Here is a 27,490-nt window from a genome sequence, read left to right on the forward strand (position 1 = left end):
TACTAATTTTTTTTGTCTGCTCTAGGATGGGGAGAGGGAAGGAGTGAATTTCAAGAAGGAACATGTAGCTGTATGAGATGGAGGGAAAGAAGTTTGTGCCTGATTTCTAAAGCTTGCAACTGCATGTAAGCTGTTAGGATCCAAATGCAGAGTAAAACAACGTGTAGATCCATCTTTGCAAGTGGGGCAGAACTATTGTGCCACATACCGTAGGGTTCAGCTGATCTTCTACTCTAGTACTGATGGAAAGAGAATGCCTCTATTTCCCAGTACTTCTAGAACAAAAAAACCAAACCTGAACCACAATCCTTCAAGCAGAAATAAGCAAAGATGACACCAAACTCACCTCTGCGCTGAGTCTATAAAAAAATCCTTTCTGTAAACTGTTAAGACACTTGGGCATTTTTACACAACTCTTAACTGAAAAGTACGTATATGTTTTGTGATCTTCAAAGGGCGAGAAGATTATTTTTAGCCTGTGCTTCCTTACAGCTTCAAACTTGCATTGGTGGCATACAAATTGGTAATCTAAACCAGGGTGTTTTTAAACACCTTGATCTTTTTTTCACAGTTTGTGATGGCTGAATTATACTTATTGAGATAATTAAATCCTTACACATTCCATGAAAAGTAGTCAGCTAGAGTCCACCAGTGCCCTACTGATAGGAAAGCAGTTGTATATAATGCATTCCTTATTAGACATCAGCATATTACACAAGAAAGTGTGCCCACTTAAATATCCCTAGATCCAGCAGCTACCCATTATTAGGAGCTCGTTGCTCTTCCAGGTGCCTGGAGTTCTACCAGGTACCTGCTGCACAGGAGTACATAACCTGTGCATAGGCAGAGTGAATCTGAGTGCATCCAGAGTGCACTAGAGGAACTAATTTGCTGTGCATGCAACTTGGAGTTGCTCTTTGCATGAGTAGACACACACAGATGTGATCTATCTGCCTGGGGCTCGAGTGTACTCTGATAAACAATTTGCTCAAAGCTTTGAGAATCCTGAAGGTGAGCCTGGTCTGTGAACATGCAAGCAGGAGAGAGGGGAAGGAGAAAATGAATTTATCTGCAGAAGAGAGGAAGGATGATGAAGACCAGTAGCAGAAGTTTCAAATTAGAATGCACTGACAAAGCTGCAATGAATTCAGGAGTTTAAAACGTGAGAACTTTAATTTGATTTACGCAACCCTGAAAGGACTGTCTCTAAGGTAAGCCACAGCTAGACACATATTGATAATGCAAATGAAAGATGAAAGAAATCACAGTTCTTTAAGAGAAGTAAGCACGGTACATCACAACGACTCAACAGCCATGTGGGCTGTGCAGTCGGAAGAAGAAACAAACCACTGCTTTGGAGACCAGGACCATGGCTGATAAGAAAACCTGTGTGGGGATAGGAACATCAAGTCAAATTTCAAATTGCAGAAGAATGTACAACACGCTGGAAACTGTCCTGTAAGTTTCTAACACATTAATAAAGCTGAGTATGAGGAACCCAGCGCTAGGGAAAGTGGAGGGGCTGCAGGGTGAGAAGGGGGCACTGGCCTGGGAGGACCTGGGACTGTACAGAACAAATAACCACATGGCAGAACGGAGACAGTAGTTTTAAACATTTTTCCCTAAATATTTTCATATGAGATGTTTACTCTCAAAAGAAAACAATCATAAATAGACAAAGAAAGTAAGAACCTCCAAGCCTCAGAAAAGTTTAACTTGAGCCAAAAAACAATTTATACAAAACATTTTGAGAAAAGGTTAAGAATTCACTGTCCTCTGACTTCTGCTGAGCTGGTACAATCTTGAATATCTGCAAACTAGCGATATCCTGTCCTAAGAAAGTTCAGAATCTTGAAAACTACCTCCCCTCCCCCCAAAATAAAGGCAAACCCCAAACTTGGTTCACTTATACAGGCAAATACAAAATGAAGATAAAATCAGTAACACTAAACCTGATTTTAAAAAAAGAAGCAAGTGTTTATTCTGAAGACAGGGTTTTGACTAATCAGAGACTCTCATTGCTTGTCTGTTGCCTCTGTGATTGGCTAAAAGTATATGAATTACTCCCCCCAAACCACTTTTCTCCTCCTCCCTCCCCTCACTCCTCCCCACATCACTCACTAACATGTTTTTTAAGAAGACCTTGAGGGGAAGGGTTGGGGGAGCTCAGAGCCTTCCTCAGAGCAGGGATGGGGACAGCTTGGCCAGAAATGGAACTCACTCAGGTTTCGGCTGTGACTACAGTCACTTTCAACTATGACGACTACTACTACTATGATGACAACTGCCAGTATCAGCACCTGCAACATATGTCTACTTTCCTCCCTATTCTGTATGCTGCTGTGTTCCTGGTGGGCATCGTCGGCAACTCCATCCTGATAGTAGCACTGGCCTTCAAGCAACGGGTCCAGAGGCTGATCGACATCTTTATCATCAACCTCGCTGCATCTGACTTCATCTTTCTCATCACGTTGCCATTCTGGGTGGACAAGGAGGCATCAGACGGGAGCTGGAGGGTAGGATCTTTCCTCTGTAAAGCTAGTTCCTATGTCATCTCAGTCAACATGTACTGCAGCATCCTCCTCCTCACTTGTATGAGCGCTGACCGGTACCTTGCTATCATGCATCCCTCCATCGCTAGACGAGTCAGAACAAGATCCTATTCCAGTGGACTCTGCATCTGTGTCTGGTTATTATCCTGCTGCTTAGGGATGCCAACCCTTTTGTCCAGAGAACTGAAAAAGCAATATGGAAAGACTTACTGCATAGACAAAGCTGTGACAGAAGCCAAACAGATCATGTCACTGGTGCTTTTAATCCTGGCCTTCTTCTTCCCACTGTTGAGTATCTTAACCTTTTACTACTCCATCACCAGGAGACTCTGTGTGCATTATCAAAGAGCGGGGAAACATGATAAGAAACTGAGGAAATCCATCAAGATCGTCTTCATTGTAGTGGCAGCTTTTGTTATCTCCTGGGTTCCCTTCAATCTTTTCAAGCTTATGGCCATCCTTTCAGGACTCCTGAAGCAGCCCGACTGTTTTCCCAACGTGGTTGCCCAGCTGGGCATGAAGGTGAGCAGCCCTTTTGCTTTTGCCAATAGCTGCGCCAACCCTTTCATCTACTATTGTTTTGACAACTACATTCGCAGAGCCATGCTCCGGTGCCTCTGCCCGTGGGTGAAGATCAGCAGCAGCGGCAGCACCTCTGATACTCTGGACACTCGCCTTAGCCACTCCTTATCCAATTTTGTTGCAGGTGAATATGCCACTAGGAAGAGGAGGCGCTCTGCGTCCCTCTGACTGTGAGCCGGGAATGTGGAGAAGGGAACTTCTCTCTCCAAAGACAGCAGGAAAAGAATAAAGTGAGAGAAGCTGAAAAAAGAGACAAGTGACAGAGGTGCCAGTGTATCGCAGCCAGGTGGGAGGAACGCTGCTTCCCTTTATACACAGACAGATGGAATAGGAAACCTTAACCACAGAATTACGGTTCACCGTGATCGCTGTGTCACTGCACGGTGTAAATCTGAAACCATCGTACTGAGAAATATCCACAAATGCTTACACTGGAACCCCAATACGAATGCTACAAACTACAGAACAGAATCAGGTGATTCAGTCAAACCCGCTCTAAAGCAAGCTTTGAACTTAAATGTATATATGTTTTTATTCCGCACAGAGCAAGAAAAACACCACAAGTGTTTCTATTTGGTTCCTAGCTTACCCACAAACATGTCGCAATGTCCTCAAACCAACCCAATCAATTCTGTTTTTTTGGAAGTTTTATGAATTTAGAAATGCAATATTTTAATTAATTTGTATGTTACTAGTTCTCATAACTTGAGTCTTGTGCATTCTTTTTGGAAGTCTCAGCTTCTTGATTATGGCATTAAATCTTCATTTTAATCACAATAATTTGTTTCTAGCCCCTGTTATTTCGGGAAAAAAAAAAAACAACAACAACTTGAAGGCAGAGAAACCCAAAGACAATAAAAAGAAATCTTGCATTTAAACTTTTTCCTGTATCAAACAAACAAACAAACTCCGCTCATTCTTTTTAAGACTTTTGGGGGGGTTCTGACACAATTTCTGACTGCTTCAGTTGTGGTATAATGTGTATAATAGTACAAGATTGTGTGCCATTCAAAGCCCAGGTCTGCCTTGTTTAGCTGAACCCGGTTTATATTAAGACAGATGCTGTATGGCTACCTTCTCCCACTGGAGTCACAGTCAAATACAAATGTCCCCAACAAGCAAAGTTAGCCAGGGAATCATGGAGAACGCTGAGAAACCTTGTGTTCAGAGATGCTCAAAGAAAGGGAATTAAAAAGGACCAATGTTTCAGTTAAAGAGTTGAACTCTGTAAATAAGACAGTTCTTTTAGTTAGCTTATAGTGTTGAACTCTGGAAATAAAACAGCTCTATAAACCTGGCTCATCAGCAATCTTTGGGAAATGCAGAGATCTGGCATTTAATATGCTGCGGGGAAGACACCAGTTGCCCAACTGGTGTCAAGTGTGACAGCAAATGAGGTGGGGGAACAGAAAAAGCTCTGTATTTTTAACAGCTGAAGTACCTCCTAGATTTACAGGCTGTAATGTGGAACAAAGAGTTAAGCAGCTCATCGAAAAACTGGTACTGGACTTTTATAAAGGTGAATGACATCTATTTTATTAAATCTTTCATTTCCTACTAAATGCCAAGGGTTGATAGAAATGGTTGCTTAAAACAAAGAAACTAGGTTACAATGTTTTAAAGTGCAGAGTTAAAATAAGAGTGAAACTTCTAACTGCACTTGGATACTTCGTCTATGTTGCAACATCTCATATTCTGTTCTATTTCTTGTTAAATGTTTAGCCTAATATAATACTGCTTGTCACAAATGTAATAAATCAGTATCAAAAAGCATCCAGGCTATGTAATGTGACTAAGACAAAAGACTGTTAGAAGCTTTCCTTTTGTATTTCCTGATTTTTAGAGATTTTTATCTCTGTTCTCTTTTTCACTTAGCCTTTGAAGCTCTTGAATTAGCTTTCACAAAACCCACAAAGGTGTTGACTAGAGGCAGAAGTCATCTTATCACTAAATGATAAAATAAAATACATGGAAACAAAACCTGAATTGCAAAAAGCAAAAGGTTTTAAAGGTATTTACAGCCCTGTAAGATAAAGCAAATTCAATTCTGCCAATGAAAGAAAGAGTCGGCAAATATACATCTTTGAGTCTACTTTTTAAGAAGCAAAATAAGCCTGGAACAACTTGCATGCAAACTCTTATACAGCAAATCCCATATAATTATAATGTGCTGCAGTGTTTCAAGAGTTTAGTTCTGTGTTACCTTCTCCCAGTTTTCCCAGGGAAGGAATAATCTGGCACACAAATCCATACTGTAGCTCACCAGGACAAGGCTGTCATAAACAAAAAGATTTGCAGCAATAGTCCCTGCGTCACTTTAAACACCAGAGAAGAGAGGGACTTTTAAATTTTATTGAAGCTAGGAATTGTTTTTTAGGCTATCAGATGCAGAGGATTATTCCTAGAAAAACAATGAGTCACTTTGCAAATGTATGGAAAGTTACTTTTATTTAATTAGGGAGCAGTCTAACTAAAAGGAGTGACTGCCTCTTACTGAAGAAGAGGACACAGTGAGTTTTATGGTGAACAGTTGCATCCATGCAGACCTGTTACAAAGCTTGAAAGGGAAGACAGCTACATCAGCTAACATAATTCACAAAAAAAAGAGATAAATTGGCAAAGCCTGAGGACCTGAGTACTGTCTGGACATCAGGGCAAAAAAATTGTAAACAGAAGAGGTATCCCTTTGAGAAGAAACTTCTTCTCAGTGAGGGTGCCAAAGCACTGGAACGGGCTGCCCAGGGGGGTTGTGGAGTCTCCTTCTCTGGAGACATTCAAAACCTGCCTGGACACATTCCTGTGTAACCTCATCTGGGTGCTCCTGCTCCGGCAGGGGGATTGGACTAGATGATCTTTCGAGGTCCCTTCCAATCCCTAACATTCTGTGATTCTGTGATGTAAGTGCAGTGCGAGTACATTCACTATAGCTCTTTCTTTCACATCTTTGTATTTTCTAAAGATCTGTAAAGGGGGATGACTATTTTGGGTGTTAGAAATAAATCCTGCTATTTGCATTTTTTATTGAACCTTGCGGTTGTGCTGTTTAACGTAGGCAGAGAAACAAAGCGTACCTCACCCATGGGCGGCACAAACCTAGAAACCCAGGCACGAACATCTCGCCAAGCTCCCCAGCCTCTGTATGCAGAGGCCAAGCGAGGAAGCGTCCCTGGAGCAGCTGGAGAGCTGGCACCACAGGGTCAGCGGAGCCAAAAGCATCTTTCAGCAATTGCTGGGGACACTGTGTGCTGGATGGCACACGGGTAGTGGGATCCGTGCCTGGGCTACAAGGCACAGAGACGCACACAAGCTTTTTGCTCTCCCTTCACTGCACGCTTTTTTTCCCCCTCCCCCACTACCTCTTCTAAAATATTTTGTTTTTCTTCCTTCACGTGACAGACTTTTCTCCCCACATCAAATGGCCAAACTCCTTTTTCAGGCTTACAAATGCATGAAGAGCATCGACTATATTTTCAGACCTTCCAGTGTCTGAAAATCAGAAGACTGTCAGTTCAAATTTTAATCTTATTAATTACTGTCTCAATAGTCTCTTCTCAATCTCTTATCCTCCCTCTACCTTCACTAATACGTAACAAGAAAATTATTTTTTTCAACTACAGAAAGAAGCCTAAGACTTGCATTTCAACTAACCTATGATTTGTATTATAGAAAAAAATCACATCTTACTAAGTCAGACTCATTCATTATTTCTTCAATTCCCACCCAAAGCAGAATAGTATTTTTGGAATATAATCAGTCTTCAAGACTTTAAACAATTTTAAGTTAGGGCTGCTGGATTCTTTTGTGTTTTGGTATTTTTTTTTTTAGTACTTCAAAATACCAGATCCAATTGGAACAATGACGAAGGAAATCTACCAAGATCTCCTTCTGTTGCCTAAAGCTTTAGTACTGGCATTTGGAAAAAGCAAATAAACTTGCTAAATATTGCAAGGCTTGAAAAGGGTCACATATAAATGCCACAGCAAATGTTCCACATGAGCAAAAAGAATACAAAAGAGATAACTAATTCAACAAAACAAAACTCTCTGGATTCTTTCAGGCTTCTATACAAAATGCCATACCCTATGAAGGTGCTTATTTTACTCTTGTAAACTGCAGATCTACTTTACATTTTCACAACAGTGTATACATTATTTTCAATTATTTCTTTCAAAGAAAAGGCAATCTATGCTTGAACAAACTTACTTCTGGAATTTTGACTATTCCTTGTCAATATTCTTTGTTCATTTGTTAGCACTAATATAGCTTAGAATGACACAAAAATTATTGTGATGTAACAGGATGCCCATTTTATTTGTGTTAAAATAACATAATGACTACAAAGTGGTTCGCTATCTGAAATGCAAATGATGCAATTACAATATGACACCTGTCAAAGACCTTGGTAAGTAATTTGGACTGTTGTTTGTTGTTGTTGTTGTTGTTGTTTTTTCCCACTTCTATTATTTTAAAATAAATCCAATATGATTGCAGCTAAGAAATACGGTTTGGTTTTTTGCAATCCAACTTCTTTTGTTGTCATGAAAAGGTGGCAAAGTGGCAAATATCTGTCAGCAGATCTGGATGGGAACATACATCTGCCCATCCCACAAACCTTTTGATAATTTCGGAGGTGCTTTTTTACTGCCTTGGAATGAAATCAAGACTTTTTGAGGTTTTTCATGAAAACAACTATACCACCAGCACCACCCTCAACAATCTAGAGGTTGCTGCACTTCCCTGAGAAGTGCATAATCAAGTTGAAATGCCTCTACTTCTTGATATAAATCAAGACCTGGTTAGATGCATGTCTTGGTCTCCATTTGGCTTCAATGAATCAGCATTTTTCAGAAACAAATTCTTTCATCTCAGCACAAAGAAAAATTGTACCCAGATCTGATGCTTACTTAGATAGGCAAAGAATTTTTGGAGCCTTCATTTCAGTGCTAACAACAGTGACAGCTGCACCACTGCTAAGTAGTACTTCAAGTTGCAGAGGACTGAGGAGAGATTCACGCTGGGAATAGCTTCAAATCCAAATTGAGCAGGGCCAACTTAATACCTTCAAGCAAGTAAGGTAAGTGGTGGTGTTACTCCACTGGACTGATGCTCCATGAGCACTGCAGCAAAGGTTGGCTCTTGGAAGCTAAGAGGAAAACTTACACTGACTGAGGAGCATGAAGATTTCATCTGCAAGTCTTGTCCTGGCTCTGTCAGACTCGTGGGATGAAAAACCCCTCACAGCATGTCTCAGCGGTGCCTCAGGTTTCAAAGAGACTGAATTACAATAAGAACATTTCCTGACTTCGCAAAGATATCAAAACTATACATTTGTTGAGCACTGCACAGGAACAGTAAGGTCATTGACAAAAGAAGGGGATTTCTCTGTTGCTTGTAAGGCATACAGTACAAAGAGATGTCAACTCACAGGTGGGCACACTTGTGTTCACTTTTAGCAGTTACACACTACTGGAATACTAATTTGTTATCCCTTTGTCATCACTTACACTCATGAGATCAACAGGGACGTGTACCAAAATTTCTAACTGAAAACCAGTTCCAGTTCTTCTCTTGTTTAAAAGGCTTTGCCCTGTTAAGGAGCACATTTCATGGCAAGTGAAGAACAGGAAGCAGTGAGCATAAATGGTCTAAGGACAATCCTGCAATGGGATATCCATCTACTCAGGCTACTTACCAAATATGTCACCAGAGAAAGGGAGATCAATTAATGAACAGAAACAAAGAGCGAGCTACCTGAATTCATAGCTGATGGAAACACGCACTGGTAATGCATTAAATGGACTCAGAAGTAATTACAAAGCTACCAAATGTCACACACTGAGGTGGCTGGGTAGCCCCAGAAAACCAGAAAAAGCCCATAACATCTCATATAACATTTTAATACCATACCACAAAGCTGGCAAATAGTGCACTCTACGTTTGAATAATAACCCAAGCACCTGCTCAGTTTGCAGATGTGTATTTTCAGTATCCTGCTGGAGTCATGCTGCAAGTGACAAGAGGCTTTGGAGTACCCCACTCCTGGTAAAAGCCAGAGAGAGTTTGGCCCCAAACACCCAGGCATCTAAGGATCAACAGGAGTTCATAATAAAGTAAAAGAATGCAAACTATGGGAGATGAGAAAGTGAAATGAGTTGGAAACCAACAGCCTTCAAGAAGAAAGGCAGACTTCCACATATGACATGAAAAAAGCCCTGACAAAGGCCAGGCTGGTTGGGCTGATATTTATTTTAAAATATGAATTGAATTGTACATTTCATTTTCCCAATTCAAGTCTCCTACATTTTTGCAAGAGATTTCAGAGGCTTTGGAATAGAGGCCACGTGTTATGGTTTGCAAGCACGCAACATGATCAATGTCAATCATCTAAATAATGCATTGTGACCAAAATACATATTTTCAAACTTCAAAACAGTTTCCTTATTAGTAAGAGAACATATTCTTAGTCAGAAGCTCCCACTAAGTCTAGTTAGTGAACACACTTCCTCTACTGTTTACTTTTTGCATTTTCTAGAGTACATGGAGTTTTACAAGAGGCATCCCAACAACAGATCTAAGAAAATAAGAGATCACTGTTTCTCTTTAAATTTGCATTGCATTTCACTGCTTGAGGGACTAGATATGGGCACAGGAGGTAAGGTAAGAATGTGTGTTCAAAGAAAATGCTTCCCACAAAGTGATTACTAAATTCAATGGCTTTCATTTGTAAATGCCTAGCTTCAGATCCTTTGCAAAGCACTGATTTCCAGAACAGGCTGAGTACTCACTTTCTAAACAGCAGGTCCTTCAAAAATTAATGAATTAGATAATATCAGGAAATAACTGGATGTGTCCAAAAGTCACTAGTCAATTCTGGAAAAAAAACACTTCTTACTGTGCAACGGAGATCCCAGAATCTGATGCCTTCTTTCTTTCTAAACTGATAAAACTAGTTAATATGAATATAGAAGAACAGCTGTTACCCAAAGGATCAAATGATGCCCTTTCTTTTACCCTGAATTTGAGGCACAGAAAACCAAGACTATGAAACTGTGTGGCACTCTGCTCAGTTAGAGAATGAAACTTGGTCAGTGGTTTTTAAATCAATTCAAATTCTCAGCCTAGCTTTAAAACTGGTACGCAAAACAATCTGAAAGTCAGACTTAAAATGCAAAGAGCAGTTTTTCCACCGAGGAACACCATATATAACTACACACACAGCAAATATTTGCCCTGTATAGTACCATGCACCTGACTTGACCACTCACTTGACTTCCCTCTATGCACTGCCTAAACACCTGCATGACCACATCACCCCCACTCCTCACCCTCCCTCCTCTGGGAACCACAGAAACATCTACCCATGCCTCACACACAGCAAAACATTCAAACCATTACACAAAGACAACAACAACAACAAGAACAAGGTGCATATTCGGTTTTGCAAAACTTTGAATCTGTGGGAGTTACCCGCCATACATACAATCACGCCACCTAAGGACATGTTACAGGTAAGAGTAGAAGCTTGATAGCTTTCAAGAAGTACATATATGTATATAAACTTCTGCTCTCCTCATAACTAATGAGGAAATCATGGTTAGAGAGGTTCTAAGTAGCAAAAAGAGGGCAGAAAAACACACTGAAAAGTGCAGTGGCGTGCCCAAGATCTCACACCAGCTCAGCTGTAGATAAGGTGCCAGATATTCTGATTTGTAGTCAAAGAACATTGTACTTGAGACCACTTATGAACACTTAAGTAACTGAAAAGCCCTTGTGGTTGTCTTGCCAGGAGAGAGAAAAAGGGTCAGGGAAAACTCAAGAGAATAAAGGTGAGGAGAGATCTGGAGAGCACTCTCTTTTTTTTTTTTTCCAAGAGCAGTACAGGATATATGGCAGATAAGAAATGTGCTAAAACAAGGTACCCATAAAAAACTAAGCTGGCACTTGAGAGAATATTTCAGACCAGAGCTGCTGCACACAAAAAGGACTAGATCTAGCTAGAGAAAAGGAGATAATAGACCTTGAACAGGCTTTATAATCCAATAGCTTCTAGGGCTAACATTTTGGCAGCATGAATGGATGGTACTGTGGCACACTTACATTTGCACAGCCACTTTAGAAGCTGCAGCCACTCTAAAGCTGCCAAAAATATCTGAAATCCTTGCTGATTCATGAAAGTAGATGTAACTGTCTTATTATTCTCATTTTAAGAACTCATGCAACTAGACTAATGATGCTTATAGGTCCTTACCTCCACTGTCACCCAAATACCAATTAAAGTCAATGGGGAAACTGCTGGTTTTGTTGAAATCAACTGGAGTTTTATACGATTAACTTCAAGACAGTTGACGTTTGGCTAAATGAGATGTCCAAAAGCCTAACCCACAGACCACCGACCCAGCAGTGAACCCAGCTGGATTAGTGTGCCCTCTTTCAGAGATCACGCTAATGATTCATCTCCAAAAGGCTTGAGGATCCGTGAAACTCCTCTAAGTATACAGCCTCACAGATCTATGTAGAAGAGTGATCTGAACAGATACTCCCAGCTGTGCTGCTGGACTACATTTCCTGATACTATTAGCTGCACCTTCCTTAAATTGCCTTTAAGCAACTTGGATAAAGTGTAGAGTGAGATTGTGACAATTTAGACACCTGTGTTCTCTGCTAAGGTGGAGCACTGGAACAGGCTCCCCAGGGACAGTATTCAAGAAGCAATTGGGCAATATCCTCAGATACACGGTGTGAATTTTGGGCTTGTCCTATGCAGGGACAAGATTTGGACTCAATCTTTGTGGAATGTCCTTACAACTCAGGGCATTCTATGACTCTAAGAAGGTGAGCCAGCACTGCCAGGGAGCAACACCAGGCACAGGATCTCTCCCAGGCAAGCACTGCAAGTCCCTCTGCAGTTTGTGCCTGGTTTAGACCTCATTTGCACCACAGCTTGCACGGCAAATGCAACAGCAGAAGCTGTGAACCTGCTCACCCAAATGCAGCGATCACAGGCCAAGGGCAGCAAAGATGGGTTGGACTCGATGATCTCTGAGGTCTTTTCCAACCCAGTCGATTCTGTGATTCTGTGATGTCATGACAGGACTATCAATACAGGACAGACAAGCCTCAGGGACACTGGGAGTGTATGTTTGGGTTGAGAGCTTACACAGAAGTGCATGCTGGCATTTCTTCATCTAAATCAATCCTGTGAACTCGTCAAATGAAAGCAGACACCCTTTCCCAGCAGCATCTCCATCCCCCCACACCCAGCCCTCCCACAGCAGCCAAACACCAGCCCGGCTCTCCAGACCCCTGCCACTGGCAACAGGCAGCTCCGTGACAGCCGATGTGCTGCTCTACCCCTAGATGCCCCACTAGGCCATGGCACCCAGACAATGCCCCCTACAGCCACATTTGACAGTCAGAGGTGGGGAGTGAGGCTAAGTGGCTCAAAAAAATAAAATAAAATAATAAATAAAAAGCTGTATTTGCCTTAAGCCCAGATAGAAAAGCATGTGCCCTAAGTCAAGTCTTGTGAAAAGGTCCAGAGGAAGTGAAAAAGGAAGATTACAATAAAAACAGGATTTCCAAAACGCTGCACATAGTGAACAAGGACCAAAGTATACGTTTTCAGTCTTAAACTAAAACAACAACAAAAAACAATCTCAGTCCATCTTATGCTGAATTCAGCTTTTACATGGAAGTGTCCACATTTTTATCAGACAGAAAACAAACCAAAAGCTCCTGCCACACAACGGGTGGGAGACAGATAGAGAGTGAAGGTCATAAATTGTAGTGTGAATTTGTGAAATGCTGAGGTGTCTGCTAACAGCTGTAGAATACTACCGGTCTTTGACATAGTGTTTCATGTTCACAGAGAGGCCAAATAGGCATCTTCCTTTTTATTTTAAGAAAACAAACTTGTATTCTGACTCATGCTTTGACACAAGTGGCATTACCAGCGCAGCACAACTGGAGGAAATCTCTGGCAATCATCTAGTTCACTAAGAGCAAATACACATAGATTATCTTTGATATATATGTCAAAAAACATAAGCGTAGGACATCATTATCCTCAGAATTCACAAAAGTCGCTGAAAATCATGAGATGCCATGTAAATATATTCAGAAGATCATTTTAATTGCTTTTGAACTTGTAGGTTTACCCTTTAACAACGTGCTTTCTTTGCAAACAGGAGGGAAAACAAACTTCATTTAAAGAGAAAGCCGAGAGGCTTTGAGGACATAACCAGCTAGTAGCATCACCAAATTGTCTGTTCACAGAGGGACGGGACAGGCGCCCACATACCAGCTTAGGTGCTTCAAAAGCATTTTTTAATTTACTCAGTTATGTAAGTCAGGTCTGTGATTTACTCGGTCAAGGGAGTCAATCATAAACCCTGGTACCCTGTGGGAGCAAGCGCTTGTGGAGTACTGAAGAACTTTCTGATTCATGCTCCATATTTTGCTTTTATGCTTTATGACATAATATGAGTTAGCAATGTCTGCATTACCTGCCAGCCGTCTAGGGTGGCTGGCTGCCAGTGAGATGCCCAAAGACTTGTAACAGCGTCTAGTATGCTTGTATTTTGCCTTTTGCGACAAGCATTTTTCCCCAGGTTAACAGGTGACAATTGCCCATGGTGTATTTCTAACACTGCACATGAGCTGGCAAAAATTACTGACCTACATTGAGTCAGTTCAATACAGAAGTATTTCTTTTCCTCCCTTACTTACTTACTTACTCAGCCACCAAGCACACCCTCCACGGTAATACATGATGGAGCTAAAGGTGTTTATGATTGAAGTGGAAAATTTGTAAATCTAATTGCTAATAAGAAGTCCTCAGAAAAAGGACAGATTTTATATGGACAAGGACATTTTTACAAATACAGAATTTGTTCAGATGAATGACTGTTTAGGATAAAGCACTGCTTCTCAATGAATATTGAAGTATTACATGTCATGTATGTGTGTATTGATTTTATATAGTAGATCTTTGTTTTTTTGAGGTATCAAAGTAGTCTTTGGAAAAATGGGTAACTCCAAATAAAATTAGCATTCTCTCCCTCCAGCAATATCTACCAGAGTTATTTTTACAAAATACAACTTCTATCGAGTCAACATTATTATTAGAATAATAAAAACTCCTTTTAAATCTAAAGGTCACCACAAGCTTTTACCTGCCAAAAAAGACTTAATGAGTTACTTAAATTGCTAAAGTAACTGCGTAGGTTTGTAACTCAAACAATTTTTGATACCCAAAAAGGAGAAATATGAGACTTCACACTTTCACGCCCAGTAAAGCATCTCAGAAGCAGGGGAAACCTAAAACGCTGAATTAGCTGACAGCTACAGTGGCAGTTCAACTGACAAAAGACAGCATAAATTAAGGATACAACAGCCCGTAGCTATTAACAAGGTTTGCTTTGTCTGTGTTTTTTTTTTTTCTTTTTAAAGAAAAAGAACTTAGCGCTTTACTGACCACAACTGAAAACATGTTAGTCCTGCAGATCACGCAGCCGCACCGGCTGTTTCATGGTTCTGCACTCTCCGGGAGGCAAAGCCGATCCGAGCACACTGTTTTGAAGACATGTCTGCAGGGAAGGTTACCTGGCAGGGTCCGAATCCACTGGCAGGACTTTTATCATCATCACCCCACAGAAAGGCAAGGGACAACGGAGCCTCTGGAGAGAAGATAAAATGTTACAATTCGGGGAAAAAAAATTAAAAAAATCTTGAAGTGGTTGTTCTAAGCAGTGAGTTTAATCCACTTGTTTGCAGACACTGAGTTGCATGTTTTCTCTTGCACCTGCCGCTTTTGTCTCTCAAGTGGACTCTCTGAATAAAGCAACCTCAAACCCAGTATCTGAACCCACTTAACAGGGACGCTACTGTAAACCTGCAGATAGGAAGCTGTGAAAATAAAAGATCTGTGCTCTTCACTGATATATGTCACAGCTGTACTTGTAAATATTTATTGTGCTGTTAAGATCTTAAGTAACCAGTGCAACTCGGAGTTCATACCAACTTCTTTTACAGAGCATTTCCAGATACACTCCCAGTGCAGCACTGAGCAGGTTAGTGCACCCACAACACATGGATGGTACCTGTTGCTGTGGCGCACACTGAAATGCCACCACATTTATGGGTATCTTTAATAAAGCAGTTTTATCACAGCTGCTGTCAAGACATCTTGCACTTGTGCTGCATTTTTTAATGTTTTTGAATAGGAAAACCAGAAGTGTTTCTTAAAGCATTTTTTGAGAATTGACCTAGCCGCATATCACCTCCGAATCTAAGCACAAAGAGGAATTCTGTAATTTGGGATAATTTGGTTTGGTGTACCCTGCCTCCCACCTGAAAAATGAGGGTCTGCAAAGCATGGCATAGTCATTATACACTCAAATGATGGGAACTCCCATCTCACTGGCAAGCATGCAGGTAAGCAGGCAAACGTATGTGAAAAACGGTCTTTCTGCACATTACGGAAACAACATTCAAACCCTCCCCACCCGACATTGTCCCAGCTGCTGCCTCTCAACCCCAACTCGGCCCATGCCAAAACACCCTTCCACGGGTGGGCCCTCACTGGCTAGGAGGGAGTGATTTACCGTCCCAGCCTCAACAGAACCTGAGTTTGCTGCTATAAAGCTGCTCCTCCCTCGCCCCCGGGCACTCTTGACCCCTAGAGCAGGCCCAGCTCGGGGCTGTGGATCCGCTTGGCCTTCCCGGAGGGGGTTGCGGTGTCCAGCTGCTGGGAGATTGGGGCTGGTCCAACACCGCGGAGGCTGCCCGAGCCCCCCGATGCGTGCCTGACGGAGGGGGAGCTTGGGGTACCGCAGCCTCCTAAAAAAATAACAGCCCTCCTCGCAATATTGAATAAATATGTGAGAGTCTGTGTGTGTCTGCGCGGGTCAGGACGCGCCGTAGCAGCCGCCCGCCTCTCCCCAGCGCTCCCGCTGCCCGAGCCTACCTGCGCCTCCGGGCCGCTCCCGGCCGCGCTGCCGCCCGGGACCCCGATCGGGGCGGGAGTGCGACGGCCGGGAGCGGGGCCGGGAGCGAGGCGGGGGTGTCGGTGGGGGAGGCCGGCGGCATCGCGTGCGAAGCCGGCCGCGGCGGGGGTGCCGCTCTGAGTCAGTGCTCGCCGCGGCGGCGGGGGGACCGCGGGCTGTGAGCGAAACGGAGAGTGCTGCTGACTGATCTCTGCCGCCCGACGCCGGGCCGCCTTGCACGCAACGCTTGCTGTCACCCGCCCGCGCATCGCCGGGACGGCGCAGCTCTCCGGCCGGCTCCGCTTAGTGCCCTCGCCCCGGAGCCTCCCCGCGGCCCGGCCTGAGGCGCTTCTCTTGCCGCTGCGGGCGGTGGCCGGTAGCCCCGTCCATCCGCGCTGCTGGACACCGGCAGACGCCTCCCGCGGCGCCGGCCCGGGACCCCTGGCCACCGCCTTCCTCCTTCGACTGCCCCTGGAGCCACCTGTTTTCTCTGGGTGCCAGTTTTCATTACTGGCATCTCACATATGCACACCGCCTGGGATATTTGTGCTTACTTTTAAAATTTGTAAAAGCTTTTTCTTTTTCTTTTCTTTTTTTTTTTTCTTTTTTTTTTTTTTTTTTGACAAAAAGCCTGTGGAGAGCACAGAACCACCTGAAAATAAAGAAGAAAGGCCGTGTCAGCTCCACACCTCACTAGCTGTCTTTGCTCACTCCCTCATGGCGGCCGTGAGGGTCGCACCGCTCCGGCCCTGCCCGCGCAGCTGTGCACTGACATTGCCAGCGGAGGAAAAGTACAGGGTGTTTCAAAAAGATTGAACCAATTTCAAAGATATAGTGATTTCAAATTGGGTCTGTCTTTTTGGAACAACCTGTATAATGCCTTTTTGATGGAAGTGCGAGTGTGGAGGGGAGATCACCACATGGGTCTTCAAGTGCCAGCCATAAATTTCAGATATTGTACGTGACTTTTTCCAACCTTCATCATCTTTCCTTGGCAGGAGAAAACATTTCGCCTTCGGGTTTCTGCTGCCGAAGGGCTGTTTGTTGCCATCAACAAGGAGAGCTGCCACTGCTGACAGTGGTGCAGAGCCCCAGGCATTCATTCGTTAGCATCAATTTGTGATTTTTCCAAGTGTTAAAAGTAAAAGGTGAGGGGAACTAGGAAGGGCAAAAGCCAAACAGTTCTGTGACATCAACACTCTGAGCCACTGAAAATGGTGTAAAGTATTCAGCATAGCAGATATTTTTTGAGAAAGGATGTTTTTGCAGAAATCAGGAATGCATGAGATGTTACTCCTCCATCTCAGAAACAACAGAAAACTGACATTTCACGAGATTTCATTTCAGTGGACTCATTTGAACCAGTTACACCACAAGCTTTCCCGATGCTGGTAAGTGATGATTATTCACAAAGAAAGTTTCTGTGACATGAATCTCACTGAAATGAATGCTTCCCTTACGAAGCCTCTCCAAGAATCTTGAAGCACTCAGTGAACTTTCACAGACATCACTTGGCAAGTGACTTCCATTCCTATTTTACAAAGAAATTACAGATTAAGCTCTTTATTCCTACTGAAAAGTAGGGGGGGAAAACATGGCCTCCTCATTACCTGTCCCATGAATTTGCCCTAGGATTCCTTTAGGGATAAAATGCTTCCCCCCCTTTTTTTTTCCTCCCCCTACCTGATCCCAGCCTGAACACTGTCTCTCAGCTGCTAGTTTCTGCCTTTAAGGAACTTAACAAAGGGTGATGCCAGTAACATCAGGGGCAGAAGTGGCAGTGTGAGGTTTTCTATTTTGCTTTTGGTAGCTTGCCCTACACTGTAGATTGTATGGTAGATTAACCCTCTGGAAGGTTTTCTGTTTACTTCTTTTAAAGCATACAAATGCATAGACAACTACACGATCAAGATATTCAGTATAAACAAATACATCTATGGGATGATTCAGTTTTGCCCATATGCTAAAATCAGTCAGATGTCAAACAGGTAATCAGAATGTGGCTGGCTTGGATCTTCTGCAGGTTACATTGCAGAAGAACGGATGGGTTATAATTAAGTACATTTAATAAAATATCAAAACTTTATTAAGCTTTAGCATGGAATTCCTACCAGGTACTGCTCTGCTCCAGCTGTGCAGTGATGAAATACAGAAATGCCACTGGGTTGCATTGATGAAGTCACACAATGGGCTTAAAACGCAACGTGAACCACCTATACTTTCCAAACTTTTTCCTGTCCTTTTTGGCAGTGCATGAAAGTAGATTGAAAAGTCCGAAGCAATGATTTCCAGGACACCAGGCTCCACGGGCACATTAAGGCTCTTTCATATGACTCATGACTTTCACTCTCCAAGAAAGAAATACTTCTGAAATGCCAAAAGACAAGCTCTATCCTGAGAAAGTTCACAACGCATAATGCTTCCCTGAGGCAGGATGGGATTTAAGCTGCAGAGCTTTTCGTACAAGGGCTACGTTTGGGGGATAAAAAAAAAAGAGAGAGAGAGAGAGGAAGACTGAGCAGATACGTGAAAAACAAGCAGGTAGGAAATAATTTCTGTAGCAGAAAGAGCTGGCTTTTTCATGTGGTAAACACTCTTATCAGCCCAAACTCTGCTTTTCTAAACCTTCCTCTAAATATTGATGCATTTACATAATACCTACGTGGGTGCACATTCATACATGACCAGGGAGGCACAGACAGTCTAAGCAAAACAGGCAGCAATAAAGAAATCTGCAAAAGAGCTCTGCAGAGGTGGTGAAGCAGCCAGAGATGGAAGAACTTGCTGCTCTGCCTGGGAACACTGATTTCATTGCAAGCAGCTGCTGAGACACAGAAAACGTGAAATGAGATTTCTTTATTCCAGACAAACGGTTAAGTGCAAGTTTATATTGATAGCTGATCTGATTGATAATAACAAAAATGAAACAATAAAAAAAACAGCCCCCAAACACAGGGGACTTGTTTCTCTCATATTATTGGTAGCCTACCACATTGCTCCAACAGGACAACAGCTACAACATGTTCAAGTTTGTGCCGAAGCAAACTCTTCTCAGAAGCAAAGATCTTGGGAGAGAAAATTCAGAGTAGGGCAGTGGAAGCTTTGGAGAATCAGATACTGCTGGCAGTCTTTCTGATCACTGAGAAAGAAAGTGGACATGCACATTTTCAGTATTCAGCACCTCGGGCTGGAGAAACAGGCTTACTGTTAGCTTAGGACATTCTGCCCCTAGTGCTGCCCAAGCAATAGAAATATTGAAGCCTGACAATGGGAAAGCCTGGTCTCCTGAGATGGGCTAATACTGTTGTAAAATGTGAAGAACAGGTTAAAATAAAGGCCTGGAACTGTGTATGTAGGGTCAGGGTAGTTCTTCCACCAATGATAGTGGGAGGCTGACACAAAGAAACCAGACGGAATATAGCTTTCATCTATTAACTAGCTTTTTGTCAGCTATTTGAGTTAAGTTCCATAGTCAAACCCAGCAGAGGGAAGGGTTAGCCTTGAGGGAATACATTCAGCTTTTAGAGCAATCACTTCTGATTCTTTTTCTTCCTTCAATCTCTGTTGCTTCTGTCTCCTCCTTGTGACCCTTCATCTCTCCCCATGCACTCTTGCACACTCCCATGGGAAAGGCCAGACACTGACATCTTCTAATTCCTCCATGGGCTTTTCTGCTTTTCCTGCTTTGCCTACTCAGTTGTTGATTACCTGGTAATCTAGAAATAGTGTCAGGGAGTAGCAAGAGCTGGGATATTCCAAGAAGGAGGACAAGCCAGGAGCCAGCAGAGACCACAGCACAGGTAGAATCACAGAATCACAGAATGTTAGGGATTGGAAGGGACCTCGAAAGATCATCCAGTCCAATCCCCCTGCCAGAGCAGGAACACTGACATGAGGTTACACAGGAAGGTGTCCAGGCGGGTTTTGAATGTCTCCGGAGTAGGAGACTCCACAACCCCCCTGGGCAGCCTGTTCCAGTGCTCTGTCACCCTCACTGAGAAGAAGTTTCTTCTCAAATTTAAGTGGAATCTTTTGTGTTCCAGTTTGAACCCATTACCCCTTGTCCTATCATTGGCTGTCACCGAGAAGACCCTGGCTCCATCCTTGTGACACTCACCCTTTACATATATATAAACATTAATGAGGTCACCCCTCAGTCTCCTCCAAGCTAAAGAGCCCCAGCTCCCTCAGCCTTTCCACAGAAGGGAGATGCTCCACTCCCTTAACCATTAGAGTCCACAGCCAGGGCATGGTCCCACTGTACCCAAGCAGAGGCAAGGCAGCAACTGTGATGGGATCCTTCAGCAGTCCCAGGCAAGGTAAGGTAGCAAACTGTGACAGGGAGCTCACTCAGGATGGCAGCAGGCAGAGCTGGCTAGGCAGGCAAGGCTATGGCATAGCTCCAAGGTCCACCCAGGAAGCACAAACAGGGATGGGACAAGGTTGCCTACAACACAGGTCCAGCACCCATGCAAGAAAGTCAGAACCACCAGTAAGCCAGAACAGCAGGGACCAGACACAGGTCTGAGTGCCCAGAGCTTGAGTTTAGATATGGCTCCTGAGTCCAAAGGCAGGGTGCGTGGATGAGGGTCCCAGGTAGGGGCCATTATTGCTGTTCTCAAGCCCTGACAGATAGTTAAAATGTAATGCTGAAGCAGAGTTTTAAGTTTAAGACTCCAGTGAGGGGAAAGTAAACAGAGGTGTGCCTTAAAAGACAGTAGCATTGCTTTGCAGTTATTAGGCAAATCTCTTTTTTTCCAGTTGTAGCAATGCTCTCCCTCTTAAGCAGTAGCTCTGCCCATGCACGTGTGACTCCTAGATTTCAGGCTAGCAGGGTTTTGTTTTAGGCTCTGCTGCAGCCTCCCAGTGTGATTTCAGACAAATTGCCTAATTGTTTCTGATTGCATGGAGGTAGATGAATATCTTTATCCAGTGTGGGCATCTGAGATGAGGCAGTTACACAGCTCACAAGGACAGTCCTGGGCATAGGTACCCCTCTCATAAACTGATCACTCTCCATCTTGAAGACAGTGAGAAATTTTTCCTCCTACTAAACAGCCTTTCAGTAGCCTCACTCATTGGCTGATGAAACATACTTTCAAAGTCCTGCTCAGATTGATGGACAGTTCAGTTTACTAGCACTTGGTTTCCAAAATGATCTGAAATCTTCAAACATTTGGTACAGGTGCACCTACCTGCTTCTTACCTAACCAAGGAGCACAGTCAGTAGGACCTCAACATTTTGTGGCCTTTCCTGATGTGAGGTTACAGTTGCCATGTTGTGGCTACCCCAACAGATGCTCAGATAGTGCCCCCCACCCACCTGAGAAGAACATGAGCTTAGTTAAATGTGCCTGAATGGTCAGGATTTGTTAGCATTGCCTGCAACAACTTGTGAATCACAGCTGCATTCTGGGCAGAATGGATGCCAAGGAGGATGTAATTTTATAACAGTTAACACAAATAGGAAACTTAAGGAAGTGTAACAACGAACATTTCTTTTATTAGAGGGGCAATGGCCAAGCCATTCAGGAGGAATTAATTTTCAGGATTTGGCTACAGAAGAGCTTGACAATCTCATTGTCTTCCCCATGCCCAGCAGATGTTTCTTTTTGGGGGAGACTTCAGCGAATTCTTTCCATCCTTTGGTCTTTGAAGCTGGGTTTCCTCTAGTGACATTAAGAGGAGCATCGATTCTGTCTTATTGACTGATCTTGGTCCATAGTAGGGGCAGGGGGAAAAAGGACATCGTGAGGTGCTACCAGCTCCCACCAGGAAACAGTGACTTGTCTTCATCTGGCTAGTAGCATAGGAATTTTGTATGCCACAGGTTCTTTAGTTTTTCTATCACCTGTTCAGCCAGTATACTGAGTTTAGTTGTTTCTTTGATGAGGAAGTTCCTGCAGGAGATGAGTGTGTGTGTTAAGATACACAATACATGAGGGCAATCTCTGTCTGCTGTAGTTATCACACTGCCTGTCACTGAGAGTGCAAACTTCCTCAGCAGTCCTGGAGACGCTTTCCTCAGCAGACAGGGATTGCCATGAACCTGTTTCTCTTGGGTCATAAAGCTCTTCCTTTTGGGAGGAAACCCTTTCCCATTTTTTGAGGAATCTGTATTTAGAGCTGGAGCAAATTCTGTGTTTTGTGTTGAATGACAGCAGTGTTTCCTGGCACCTTCGCCACTCAGCCCCTCACAGACAGCACCACAGCACCTGCCCAGCCCTTTCCAGAACAGCTGATCCCCAAGTAGCCAGTGGCCCCTCCCTCACCACCTGTGTATAAAGAGTAGTGACTGCTGCCCCCACGAGCATTGTCTTGTTCAGTGTGCACCCCTGGAAAGAGGTTGCACTTTCATATGAAACCATATCCCACTGTCCCACCTGCCAGAACCCCACTCCCGTCGCAGTCACATCAGACTTTGGTTGCCAATTCATTTCCCATTGGGTCTCCCATATGGATACTTTATTAATCTGTTCTTTCTCCCACTCCTCCCTTTCCTTTTCCACCTATAGCTATTGCAGCACTAGTGCAGAAGAGTTTTCCATACCTGGTCACAACAAATGGTTGAATCTGGACAATATCCACCAAGAACTGAGCAACTCTAGGGGACACCTTGTTCACAGCTTCATGGATGTAAGCTGCGATCGCGTCGGGAACGACCATCCAGTCACGACGCTCTTTTTCAGAGATGGCCCTTGAGTGCACTTCTGAGAAAGAGGAGGCAAAAAACCATGAGGCTTTTCCAGTCACTTGTGTCTCTGACACCTTCCCGCAGGCATAGTGGGAAGACAGTTGAAATTCCGCAATTCAAAGCCTCCCTCCGAATTCACCCTAGCAGCATCCAGCAGCACCTCATCACTCATTTTGGGGCATCTAGGCCATAGGCCTTACATGGCAGAGTATTTTCAGCAGGTACTGCAAATTTTCATGCTGGGCCCCTGCTGACTTGTTTCATGCTGCCAAGCACCACGTATTCATAGTCATGAACTGTGTTATTTGGCTTCAGTCCTACTTTATGGATGGTTCAGACTTCTTTAAGGCAAGTAAGGACCTGTAGAGCTGAGCCTTGTTTCAGGCAGACAGAAAAACTTTTCAGACTTACTTACCGGGGACAGTGGTGCTAAAGAGCAGAATCAGAGCTATCAGCAGTGCCCTGGATTGCAGCATGGTTTGCAGTATGGGTTCCGCTCCCTACACCAAGAGACCTGCTGGAGTCAGCATATAATATTTCATTTGTTTTCAGAGAAATAAAACATATCAGTTAAACACCAGATTTTTGCAACAAACCTAACCAATACATGAAGAAAATAACAGGAAAATCATGGTGCTTTTCCTCTGAAGAAGGAAAAAAATAGTATAAAAATGAAAGTGTACTTTTATGTATACATTCACAAATATCCATGATGAATAATAGCTTTTAGATATCCAGGAAATATATGACAATTAAAGTTACTTCTTTTGTATGAGAGCTAAAATTCCTTTTTCAGCATAAGAGCAAATCACTAAAACTAGCAGAGGTTGGGTTTCCTCCACAGACAGTTGCAACCAAAAAATACATAATGTGGTTTTGTTTGTTTGTTGTAAATTGCTCTAAAGAACATTGTGCTAGTGAGTGCATCACATACAATGATCATCTCAGTGATCTGAGTATTTTGTCTTGCTGTAGTTGAGGAAACACCCAGCTAGGTTCTCATCTTTTCTACACTGGGATTAACAAAGCAGACAGTAAAGCAGATAGTAGCCCAGGCAGAACAAGTTCTCAAAAGGGAATAATTGTAAACTTAACCTCCTTTATTCTGTCTATTTAAAAAGCCAGAATTAGAGGAACTCTTGAGATGTTGGTACTTGGTATGTTGAAAAGATAACATTACATCTAAATAAGCCTTTCAAACACACTACACTTAAAAATATGTTTAGGAGTTAAACTTGATTTATGGCCTGAATTAGAGGGCTGCATCACTCAGAGTAACATGAAGAAAACATTGCCATGCTAGGAATAGTAATGGCAAAAACGCTGCAATGTCTATTACATGTATCTGCTTGTCTAAATCCTGTCCTAGGTAGCTACGAGCCAGTGCTCCTTCTTATTGCACAGTAAGGGAATGTCCATCTGTTTTTATTTGCTTCTGTGTACAGATTACCTCCAAAAGCTACCACTCCATCTTCACTAGACATTTGCTGACCAGCAGCAGTTGTTCCCTTACCACCCTTCCTTGATTTTTAATCCTAGAGCCAGTTTGTCCCTTTGTAGACAAAAGGTATACATTTGCTCCCCAACGGCATAAAGAGAGGATCTTACCTGCTTTAGAGCCTGTAGTTCCTGTGGTGAAGGTAGCTAGGAAGAGGTTAGATGTCTTCCAGCACTGAAAGTCTGCAATCCCTACTACCGACTTGACCCTCCTGAGTGACTTCTAGAGCTTCCATCACTCAGCTTCAATCTAGGTCGCCTCAAGCACTCCCACCCTCCTCCTCCGTTTCAGCAATATTCCTGGTTATGGAGCATGAGAAGGGCTCACACTTTTGCTTGCAGTAAGAAATGGGGCAGCATAGAAGACCACCTCCACTCACCTCTGTATGTCCTAGATACACCAGTCACAAAGTCTATACCATCCAAAACAGAGAGTTCAGCTCTTACCTGCCCTGCTTTCCCTTTCTTTCTCCGGCCAAAGCTGAGGTAGATGCTCATCTGAGACACCAGCATTTATGCAGAGCTAATATAGTGATAGCAAGGGGTCAAAGGTCCTGCTTTGTTTCCTCATTTGCTCTTTTGCAAGAAGATCCACCTCAATGGGACAGGCAAGAAGCTGTAGAGGACTCTGAACCTGTTATTGAGATTTGGTAACGGAGGGTCAGCCCGACCTGAGCCCAAGAGATGTGGAAGGCAGCTCCTGGGTCACTGAGTCCCCTATTTTTGCAGGCAACCATGTCATAGAGACCCCTTTCATAAGCTGACCAAATTCCACATTAACAATAGCAAGAGCTGGGCTGAATTTTGTTCCCACTGTTCCTGTGGGAAGGCCGGTGCCGTAACCTCGCTGCTCTGACAGCTGGAATTTATTTGTGGCTATCATGTCCATTTGTATTTCACCCTCCATTTCCAACAAATGCACAGGGGTAAGTGTGCACCCCTCTTGTATCTCCTCTTTCCCCATGTCCAAGCCTTTTTGCACAGGCTGACAAGATGAGTGTACATCTGAGTCAGCTGTCAAAACTTGCCCAGGTAAACATCCAGCTCTGGGGCCACCAGCACAAGAAAGACATGGACCTCTTAGAGCAGGTCCAGAGGAGGGCCATGAAAATGATCAGAGGGCTGGAACACCTCTCCTGTGGAGAAAGGCTGAGAGAGGTGGGGTTGTTCAGCCTGGAGAAGGCTTCAGGGAGACCTTATTGCAGCCTTTCAGTACTTACAGGGGGCTTATAAACAAAGACAGAGAAAGACTTTTTATCAAGGCCTGTAGTTACAGGATGAAGAGAAACAGCTTTAAACTGAAAGAGGGGTGATTTAGATTGGACATAAGGAAGAAATTTTTTACAATGAGAGTGGTGAGACACTGGAACAGGTTGCCCCAAGAAGTTGTGTACACCCTATCATTGGAAGAGGTCAAGGTCAGGTTGGATGGGACTTTAAGCAACCTAATCTAGTGAAAGTTATCCCTGGACAAAGCAGGGTAGGGTAGATGAGATGACCTTTAAAGGTCCCTTCCAACCCAAACCATTCTATTGTAACTTCTCCCTAGGCTACCTGAGGGCCTGGTCCCAGTCAAAAAGTGACCACATTGCTGCTGTAGGACATGTTTTCCCACAACTCAAGTTCCAAGTGCCCACTGGGCATTTAGGTCAGGCCAACCATCTGCATTTGGTACATGCAACCATTGAGCGGGGGGAAAGAGACACAAAGGCTGTTAGCTAAGGGAAATGGGAAGGACATGAGGCATAAATTAAGTTTACTGTGTAAGACCCAACACACTTCCATTCTTATGTCAGCCACTTCTTTATTAGGTGATTGTCATATGTGGAAAGTGTGAAAAACTCAACCAGTATCTTCATTTATCAACCAAACAAAATTTTCTAGAGGACTCTTCTTCTCATAGAGCTCAAAATACTTTACACCCAAACAGTAGCTGTTCTTGTTTTATGGACATGGCAGCCAAGTCAGGGAAAGCTGCAGTGGTTCACATCATTAAAGAGGGCTGCCAATGGTTTCCCAGACATTTTTCTACTCTCCTGGTGAATTAATTATTCAAACTATCCCTCATACAAGCAAACTGTTTTGCAATTTTGTCCAAAAAATAACTATACGTTCTTACTAACGTATAAAAAGGTTCATTTCAAGAAGTAGGAACAGAGAATTTTCAGTTCCACTTCTGGTGCAAAAACTTAAAAGCAATTAACGATCTAGGAAAAACACGTAAGAGCAACTGGTTGAAAGTTCTCTTATATTTTAATCATACATTTGACAGTCATTGAAGAGCATCTACACATTTACCATCTGCTTTTACAGCTGGAATAATATTCAGAAGACCAGTAAAAGGCACATTATAGGCATTAAACTTAGCAGAAAGAGCAATGAACGGTCATTACTTGTGGGGGTTAATTTAATATAACCTCAAGTGCCATTTCTCTCCTACATGAGGTCGACAAATGGAAGTCTCTATATTAAGTATTTTAAACTGATGTGCTGCTGGAGCTAGTAACACAGAGGGGACTTAGCTGCCTACATAGTAATACATGCTGCTGAAGAGCCTTGCATTTTGGTTGTTATCACACAAGGTAACTTCCCACCGCACCAAAGTCAGCCTAACTTTAGCTCATGCTATCATGAATACAATCCCAGAGATAGCAACAGGGCATTTCAGCACTTTCTACTGCCAAACAGGCACTTGCCAAGACCAGATCAATGATTGCACAAGAATCAGCCCTTGCCCTCCGTTCCTGTAACCGCATTCCAGAATGGCAGGGCGCTCTGCAAATAAGCAAGAAAGCCAGATATTGCAAGTCCTTCCTTAATCAAAGAAAAACTACATGTTTTTTTATCTCTCTTATGAATCTCTGGTCTGAGGTGGCAAGCAACTGACAGCAGCAGCATGGGCATCCTTATCTGCCCCATGTGGCATGGTTACTTACTCATTACATTATTATTATTGTAAGTTAGGGTAACTCCAGTGGCTATCAAGGCACTTAAACTGAGACAGAAAAATACATTATTGGGGGTAAGGTGTGTTCCTTCAACTGCATGACAGGGAGAACAAAAGTCTAGAATGGCAATAACTCACAAACGTTAAACATATTCAACTTTTTTCATCACAAATGGGCTGACGTACAAACATCAGCTCTTTGGAATGGCTGAAAAATTAAGCATGAATAAAT

At 43.1% G+C, this 27,490-nt stretch overlaps 2 protein-coding genes across 2 annotated transcripts; one reads left to right on the forward strand and one right to left on the reverse strand.

Moving 5' to 3' along the window:
• Positions 1-2,189: 2,189 nt before the first annotated feature.
• On the forward strand, positions 2,190-3,410 carry GPR15 (G protein-coupled receptor 15; the record flags this gene model as incomplete). The annotated part of the gene is made up of 1 exon (XM_082060707.1): positions 2,190-3,410. One exon carries the CDS (start codon positions 2,190-2,192, stop codon positions 3,300-3,302), a length of 1,113 nt encoding a protein of 370 aa, XP_081916833.1. The 3' UTR covers positions 3,303-3,410.
• Positions 3,411-21,896: 18,486 nt separating this feature from the next.
• Positions 21,897-23,290, reverse strand: LOC309449113 (apovitellenin-1-like; the record flags this gene model as incomplete). The annotated part of the gene is made up of 3 exons (XM_082071029.1): positions 21,897-22,020; positions 22,671-22,830; positions 23,230-23,290. 3 exons carry the CDS (start codon positions 23,288-23,290, stop codon positions 21,921-21,923), a joined length of 321 nt encoding a protein of 106 aa, XP_081927155.1. The 3' UTR covers positions 21,897-21,920.
• Between the last annotated feature and the right edge of the window lie 4,200 nt (positions 23,291-27,490).

The sequence above is a fragment of the Streptopelia decaocto genome (assembly GCF_964273445.1).
Source record: "Streptopelia decaocto genome assembly, chromosome: 1".
Lineage (NCBI taxonomy): Eukaryota > Metazoa > Chordata > Aves > Columbiformes > Columbidae > Streptopelia > Streptopelia decaocto.